At 40.8% G+C, this 9,127-nt stretch overlaps 1 protein-coding gene across 1 annotated transcript; it reads left to right on the top strand.

Moving 5' to 3' along the window:
• Window positions 1–2,845: 2,845 nt before the first annotated feature.
• LOC120881663 (ferritin heavy chain-like) lies at window positions 2,846–3,394 on the top strand. Its single transcript, XM_040265336.1, has one exon. The coding sequence runs from the start codon at window positions 2,846–2,848 to the stop codon at window positions 3,392–3,394; it is 549 nt and encodes a 182-aa protein (XP_040121270.1).
• Window positions 3,395–9,127: the final 5,733 nt, after the last annotated feature.

The following is a 9,127-nucleotide window of genomic DNA, read 5'->3' as shown; positions in this document are numbered from 1 at the left end:
CCATTTTCCCTAGAACATTCAAGTTGATGAGGTGGCTCTTATGTTTTTGAACAACTTCTAGATAGCCAACCACCTCTCGGTGAATGCCCCAACTTGCAGATATTTCTGTTTTATGTTCTCAACACAAGGCAGTTTTTTGCAGTTTGGATTGCGGTTTTTGTCCCTCATCTCTGATTATCTTTCCTGTCGTGCTTGTTCAAAGAAAGGAAGAAGCCATATGAATGCTGTGTATAAATGTTGCTGGGCCCTCCTCAGCAATACAAACTCACCGGGAATATAACCCACTTCCAAATGTTACTAGGCAGGTTCTGAACTGATTAATTAGATAGAACATGCTTGGCTCTACTATTTTCAATTATGCATAGGGTCCTTCAGCCTTGAGTCTGGACACATCTAAGAAGGTGATTAGTTGGATACCACAGGAAGTACACATACTGTTGCCCACAACTGCTTCCTAGTCCCCACACACACAGCAGTAGCAAGAGAGGGGGTAAATGCTTTTAGATCAGAGCAGGGTGTGTGGAAGCTTCTGTCACAAGTTGGGACAGTACCCACAGGTGAGTAGAAAAACCCGGGAAGAACAAGGAGAGTCCAAATCCAGCAGTTCACCAAAAATATGAGTTGATTCTCTCCAATTTCACTAATGACTGGCCAGAGTAGAAGTTGTCCCACCACTTATCTCCCTGGCTTTCTAAATTCACACAGATGAATGTTTAAAAAGGAATCTAAAAACCAATCATTAATCAAAAATCATCAAATGTTTGAAGAAAAACTTGAAAAAATAAACTATCAAGAAGAAACAGCAAACTGAATAAATGAAAGAAAGAGCCCTTATACTCAAAAGATTACACAAGCCGAAAGTCAGAAACATTCTACAAAATAACTGGCTTATGATTCTGAAAAGTGTCAAGGCATGCAAGACAAGGAGAGACTCAAGAATTACACCAGACTGAAGGAAGCTAACAGTCATGATAACTAACTGTAGCATGAGATTCTAGATTGGGTCCTTTTACTGCATAAGGCAGTTGGCGGATAACTGGAAAAAAATTTGAATGGCATCTGAGTATTCGATGTAATTCATCAATGTTCATTCCTCAATTTTGCCTGCTGTATTGTAGCTACAGAAGAATTTCCATGTTTTCAGAAATTAGACACTAAAGTATTTCGGCTGATGAAACATCAGGTCAACGACTTATTCTCAAATGGTTCAGAAAATACAAGTTCTTTGCACTGTCCTTGCAACTTTTCTGAACCTTTGAGAATATTTTAAAATAAAAATACATAACAGAAACCTTACTAACACCCAAAGATAAAGCATTAGTAGAGTAAGAGCAGAACTTCAGAGTAAATACACTTAATATCCTCAGGCAGGAGGATATAATGTATATATATATTACATCCATAAAAATAAACTGTTGCTGCTGCTGCTGCTGCTAAGTCACTTCAGTCCTGTCCAACTCTGTGCGACCCCATAGACAGAGGCTCACCAGGCTCCCCCGTCCCTGGGATTCTCCAGGGAAGAACATTGGAGTGGGTTGCCATTTCCTTTTCAAATGCATGAAAGTGAAAAGTGAAAGTGAAGTCACTCAGCTGTGTCCGACTCTTAGCCATCCCATGGACTGCAGCCTACCAGACTCCTCCGGCCATGGGATTTTCCAGGCAACAGTACTGGAGTGGGGTGAGTACTAGAGATCATGAAAATGAAAACACTTATTGTTGGAATAAAAAGTCCAATAAATAGAAGAATAGAATAGGCACTGCTGAATAGCAAATTAGAGAGATGGTTAAGTAATCTAAGCAATCCTGCCGCAATACAATAGGACCAAGGGAGGACAGAAATCACAACCAGCTAGTAAAGGAACAGAGAGGAAATTCTCAAACAAGTAATAGGTAGAAAATATATGAGAAAATAAAATTATAAGGCATATAACAGATAGGGAAATTCCCAGAATGACCAACACACGAGTTTGAGCCTTGACTTTTAGAAAACAGAGACTGAGACTCAGCTTAAATGCTGTTAAGATGCTGATTTTGATAGAATGTGTGAACTCACAGCAATAAGGGTGAGACAAATGAAACATCAGGCAGGGAAAGATGTGAAGAAATGTAATCCTACGTGTTTATCACGCTGGCCACTGCTTCCTAATGAGCCACAAAGACTCAGCAGATCATTCACTGAACAGGCTTGTCTAGAGATTTAGAATCTGAAAGCATTCCTCATATCACTTGGCAGTGTGGAAGAGGGTGCAATTGGTATTTATCTTACAGGCTCTCTCCAGCCCCGCATTTCTCATTGGTCAAAGCCCACCCCGAATGAGCTTCTTCCACACGTAAATGACACGTTATCCAGCCTCTCATCAGCCCCTCAGGAGACTAGCTTCTACACACTGGAGTCTGACTATCTCACTTGAATCAGAAAGTAGAGAGGTGAGAAGGACCTGGAGAGAGACAAAGAGTGGAGCTTTTCTGCGTTATTTCCCAGGAGCTGATTGTCGCAATTGTCTTATAGTCCCTTCTCAACAGCCATTACGTCACCAGGCAGAAAGAAGGAGGGTCAAGACCATAGACCCCGCCTACCCACGGATCCCGCCCACCCACGTGACCTCTTCCTTAACCAATCTCAAGCCCAGGCACTGACCTGCCCCAACAGACGCCATTACCCATCCCTCCTAGAGCCCGCACCCAGCCACCTGTCATCTGGCCCCGAGCCCACCTCCGGTCGCCCACATCATCCACCATGGGAAGGCTCCGAGGAGGCCGCTGGCGCTCGCGCCCCCGCCGATGCCAGCCCCGCACACCTGCCGACCGAGCCGCCATTCCCTGGGCCTTGGAGTCGCCCGCCGTGATGCCCACACCGCCCTCACAGGTTCGTCAGAACTACCGCCTTGAGTGTGAGGCCGCACTCAACAGCCACGCTGCCCTGGAGTTCCACGCCTCCTTCCAGTGCCTGGCTGTGGCCTTCTACCTCGACCGTGATGATGTGGGCTTGAAGCACCTCTACCGCTTCTTCCTGCTCCGCTCTCACGAGCACAGCAAGACAGCCGAGAGCCTGATGTTCCTGCAGAACCGGCGTGGGGGCCGCGTCTCCTTCCTCGACATCAGAAAGCCCGAGACCCAGCAGTGGGAGAGCGCACTCCAGGCCATGCAAGACACCCTGCACCTGGAGAAGAGCATCAACCAGAGCCTGCTCGACCTGCACAAGCTGGCCACCGACAGCAGCGACGCCCACCTGTGCCACTTCCTGGGGACCGGCTACCTGGACCAGCAGGTCAAGTTCATCAAGGAGCTGGGAGACCATGTCAGCAACCTGAGCAACGTGGGGTCCCCGGAAGGCAGCCTGGCAGAGTACGTCTTTGACAAGCTCACCTTGGGTGACGGTGACAAGGAGGACTGATCCTAGACTGGACTTTCCCCTGAGTCCCGGGTGACTGCCCAAGGTCACCCTGCCTGCCATGAAGTCTGCAGTATTGCCCTTGCAGAAAAAGTTCACTGAAGTTTTTTTCTTGCAGTATTGGCAGTTCTTCACATAAAGTTACTGGTTCTTCAAATAAAGTTAATAGTTGATGCATAAATACACGTCTCTAATTTGAATGTGCAAATCTCTCACTTTTGAACTTTAAACCAGGTATACAAGAGTCTCTCCAGCTACCCAGGCCCCATCCACGTGCAGCTTAGGATCTCCACCGATGGAGAGGGAAGGTGTTCCATGGGGCCATGGAAAACACAAAATCATCCCTCCCCTAGTAAAACAGTGTTGGGTTGGGGTTGGTCTGGGGCCCTGGTGAGTGTGGCTACCTGAGCAGAGTTAAAGTATAAAAACATGGCCTGAAAATCATGATTTGGGTTGATCTGGGGAAAGAGTGAAGGGGATGGGGTTGGGCAAGGGTTGAAGTGAAGGGGGTTTTCACTTTATGTGAAATGTTACTGCTTAATTCTGGGTAGCAAGATAGGGGGTCCAGAAGTCAGCTTGGCCAAATCCCTCTTTGACAAGTTCAAAGTGAAGAGCAGCCCTGGTGAATGGAGGCTAGAATTATCTGGCTTCAGAAGGGATAAAATGCCTATTTTTTGCTCTGTTGCCATCTCATTTCCTTGAGCTATGTAATCAATATTATATACGTGATTTCATTTAGGCAATATTCCTGTAGGATGAATGGCATTATCCCTGTTTTTTTTTTTTTAATTGATAGGTTTATATGTGCTGTTTTTATGTTTTCTTTCAGGTGTTCAGACCCTGAGTCCATGTTCTCTGTTGTTTCCAGCCTCGAATGACTTATTTCATACTTGATGCTCACTAAACACATAGGTCTCTTAATCCTCACCCGGCACACTTTAAAGTCAAAATTAGGCTTCCTGAAAGAGTTATCTGTACTTTTTTTTCCTTCCCTGGAAGAGTGAATTTCTTTGTGTTAAGTTTTAGAAGTAGTAAAACATCCATAAGTAAAGTAAGTAAGTAAAGTCGCTGAGTGGTGTCTGACTCTTTGCAACCCCATGGACTGTAGCCTACCAGGCTCCTCCCTCCATGGGATTCTCCAGGCAAGAGTACTGGAGTGGGTTGCCATTTCCTTCTCCAGGGGATCTTCCAAACCCAGGGATCGATCCCAGGTCTCCTGCATTCCAGGCAGACACTTTAACCTCTGAGCCACCAGGGAAGCCCTAAGATTCAGAAATTGAAGTATATAAAAACATTTATTATGAAGTATTCATTCTGTCACTGTTTCCAGGCTCCCAATCATCTCTATCCAATGGGTGTTTCTATGGAGAGAGAGGTTCGTGGGGTTTCTTTCTTTGATAGTGATGCTGAAATCACCCAATTCAATGACTTTAATATATTTACAGAGCTGTACAACCCATCATCACAATGAATTTTAGAACATTTTCATCACACCCCAGATACCTCATGCCCATTTACAGTCTCTCTGTAACACTATCCCCAGATAGACCCTGGTAAATACTGGTCTAGTTTAGGTCTCTAGACATCTGCCTTTTCAAGACATTTACTATAAATGGAAACATACAATATGCGTTTTTTTCTGTTGGATTTCTTTCATTAGGCATAGTGTTTTTGCAGTTTACCTGTGTTAGATATTGCTACTTCATTCTTTTTTATTGCTGAATAATATTCTACTCCATAGATATGGTACTTCTGTTCATTCACCAGTTGGAAGACATTTGAGTTGTTTTACTTATAGGCTTTAGGGAATATTGCTACTGTGAACTTTCATATACATATTTAAAAAGAATGTTTTAACTTCTCTTGGCAAGATACTTTATGACTGAGATTGCAATGGCATACGGTAAACCTATATTTAACTTCATGAGAAACTGCCAATCTAAATAAAAATAAACATAAACAAGTGGGGCCTAGTTAAAATTAAAAGCTTTTGCACAGCAGAGGAAACTATAAACAAGGTGTAAAGACAACCCTCAAAATGGGAGAAAATGATAGCCAATGAAACAACTGACAAAGGATTAATTTCCAAAATATACGAGCAGCTCATACAACTCAATACCAGAAAAACAAACAACGCAACCAAAAAACGGGAAAAAGACCTAAACGGACATTTCTCCAAAGAACACATACAGATGGGTAACAAACACATGAAAAGATGGTCAACACTGCTCATTATTACAGAAATGCAAATCAAAACTACAATGATGTATCACCTCACACAGGTCAGAATGGCCATCATCAAAAAGTCTGCAAGCAATAAATGCTGGAGAAGCTGTGGAGAAAAGGGAACCCTCTTGCACTACTGGTGGGAATGCAAACTGATACAGCCACTATGGAAAATGGTATCAAGATTTCTTTAAAGACTAGGAGTAAAACCACCATAAGACCCAGCAATGCCACGCTTAGGCATATACCCTGAGGAAAGAAAGTGAAGTAAAGTCGCTCAGTCGTGTCCGACTCTTTGTGACCTCATGGATGGAGGAGCTTGGCAGGCTACAGTCAATGGGATTTTCCAGGCAAGAATATTGGAGGGGTTGCCATTTCCTTCTGCAGGGGATCTTCCCGACCCAGGGATCAAACCTGGTTCTCCCATATGGCAGGCATACTCTTTACCATCTGAGCCACTAGGGAATTCCAACAACCCTGAGGAAACCAAAATTGAAAAAGACACATATATCCCATTGTTCACTGCAGCACTATTTGCAATAGCTAGAACATGGAAGCAACCTAGATGTCCATTGACAGACGACTGTATAAGGAAGTTGTGGTACATATACACCATGTAATATTACTCAGCCATAAAAAGGAACACATGTGAGTCAGTTCTAATGAGGTGGATGAACCTAGAGCCTATTATACAGAGTGAAGTCAGAAAGAGAAAGATAAATATATTAACACATATATGGAATCTAGAAAGATGGTACCAAACAATTTATGCAGGGCAACAATGGAGAAACTGACACAAAGAATAGACCGATGGACACAGCGAGAGGGGAGGAGAGGGTGAGATGTATGGAGAGAGTAACACTGAAACTTACATTACCCTATGTAAAACAGATAACCCATGGGAATTTGCTGTATATCTCGGAATGCAAACAGGGACTCTGTATCAATCAAGAGGGGTGGGATGGGGAGGGAGATGGGAGGGAGGTTCAAGAAGGAGGGGACACAGGTATCCATATGGCTGATTCATGTTGAGGTTTGACAGAAAATAACAAAATTCTGTAAAGCAATTTTCCTTCAATTAAAAAATAAATTAAGAAAAAAGAAACTGCAATTCTGTTCCAAAGTGTCCGCATAATTTCTCATTTCCATTAGCAATGTGTGAAGGTCCAATTTCTGTAATGTTTTGGCAATACACAACTCTGCCTATTTACTTTAAATTGTAGCCATTCTACTAGGTCTTAAGTAGTACCTTATTGTGATTTTTAAAAAATTTCTCTAATTACTAATGGAGCTGAGTATATCTTTATTTGTTTATTTATAGACAGTAACAAGAACCCATATGAATAAAGAATATTGTTAAAAGTAACTACATAAATATAAAAGCCACTATTATTGTATATTTCACTGAGAACTCCTCTTTTATCCTCTAGGATAGTTAAAAAGTCATAAATATTTGTCATAAATGTATACTAATGGGAACACTATATATATATTTAAAATATAATTTCTGACAACAACATAAAGGGGAGAATATGGAGCTGTGTAGTGGCATATTTTGTACACTTGAAACTAATTTACTACTAATTCAAAATACATTGTTCTACACTGAAGATATGAAATGCCATCTGCAAGGTAGTCATTTAAAAAGTAAAAATATACACAGAAAATTAATGAGAGCGAATCAGAATGGTTCACTACAAAAAATCAAACTTGAAAGAAGTTACCAATAGAGGGAATGAGGAACAGAAATAAGATACACAGAAAATAAAGAGCAGAAGTAAGTCTTCCCTTGTTACTAATTACTTGATTGAAAGGAATGCATGTAAAGCCTTGCTTAGAGGAAAATTTATTACTATAAGAGCCTAAACTTATAAAGAAACATTTCAAATATTACTTTACATCTTAAGAAACTAGAGGAACTAGCACAAAGCAGGAAATAGAAAAGATTAGAATGGAGATATATGAAGTAGAGAATGGGAAAACAAAGTAGCAAATCAATGAAACTGACAATTCTTTCCTTAAAAATATCAACAACAGTAACAATCTTTAGGTTATACTAAAGAAGTAAAACAAGGAACTAAAACCTGGAATGAATATGGGGACATTACTACTGATTTTACAAAAAATAAAGTATCTATAAAAATGCAAAGAACAATTGTGTCAAGAAATGTGATAACCTAGTTGAAACAGACAAATTACCAGAAACAAAAACAACCAAAACTTAAGAAATAATCTGAAAAGACCAATAACAAGTAAAGAGATTGAATCAGTAATAAATACCTTCTCAACAAAGAAAAGTCCAGGATGAATCCTACCTAACATTTAAAGAAGAAAGTGAAGGCCTGGGAAAAGGTATTTCACACAAATGGAGACCAAAAAAAATCAGGAGTAGCAATACTCATAACAGATAAAATAGACTTTAAAATAAAGACTGTGAAAAGAGACAAAGAAGGACACTACATAATGATCAAAGGATCAATCCAAGAAGAAGATATAACAAGTATAAATAAATATGCACCCAACATAGGAGCACTGCAACATGTAAGACAAATGCTAACAAGTATGAAAGGGGAAATTAACAATAACACAATAATAGTGGGAGACTTTAATACCCGACTCACACCTATGGACAGATCAACTACACAGAAAATTAACAAGGAAACACAAACTTTAAATGACACAATGGACCAGTTAGACATAATTGATATCTATAGGGCATTTCACTACAAAACAATGAATTTCACCTTTTTCTCAAGTGCACACGGAACCTTCTCCAAGATAGATCAGATCCTGGGCCATAAATCCAGCCTTGCTAAATTCAAAACAAGTGAAATCATTCCAATCATCTTTCCTGACCATAATACACTAAGATTAGCTGTCAATTACAGGGAAAAAAAACTATTAAAAATTCCAACATCTGGAGGCTAAACAACATGCTTCTGAATAACCAACAAATCATAGAAGAAATCAAAAAAGAAATAAAAATCTGCATAGAAACGAATGAAAATGAAAATACAACAACCCAAAACCTATGGGAAACTGTAAAAGCAGTGCTAAGGGGAAGGTTCATAGCAATACAGGCTTACCTCAGGAAACAAGAAAAAAGTCAAATAAATAACCTAACTGTACACCTAAAGCAACTAGAAAAGGAAGAAATGAAGAATCCCAGGGTTAGTCGAAGGAAAGAAATCATAAAAATTAGGGCAGAGATAAATGCAAAAGAAACAAAAGAGACACAGATGTATAGAACAGTCTTTTGGACTCTGTGGGAGAAAGCAAGGGAGGGACGATCTGAAGAGAATAGCATTGAAACATGTATATTATCATATGTGAAACAGATTGCCAGTCCAGGTTCCATGCATGAGACAGGGTGCTCCAGGCTGGTGCACTGGGATGACCCAGAGGGATGGGATGGGGAGGGACATGGGAGGGGGGTTTAGGATGGGGAACACATGTACCCCCATGGCTGATTCATGTCAATGTATGGCTAAAACCACTACAATACTGTAA

This window comes from Oryx dammah, unplaced genomic scaffold (assembly GCF_014754425.2).
Source record: "Oryx dammah isolate SB20612 unplaced genomic scaffold, SCBI_Odam_1.1 HiC_scaffold_23, whole genome shotgun sequence".
Lineage (NCBI taxonomy): Eukaryota > Metazoa > Chordata > Mammalia > Artiodactyla > Bovidae > Oryx > Oryx dammah.
Note: the sequence above shows the minus strand (reverse complement) of the source record. Positions and strands in the feature narration are given on the sequence as shown.

Bases quoted from the DNA above. Each gene is read 5' to 3' on its own strand.
- LOC120881663 (XM_040265336.1), top strand. From the start codon at position 2,846: ATGCCCACACCGCCCTCACAGGTTCGTCAGAACTACCGCCTTGAGTGT.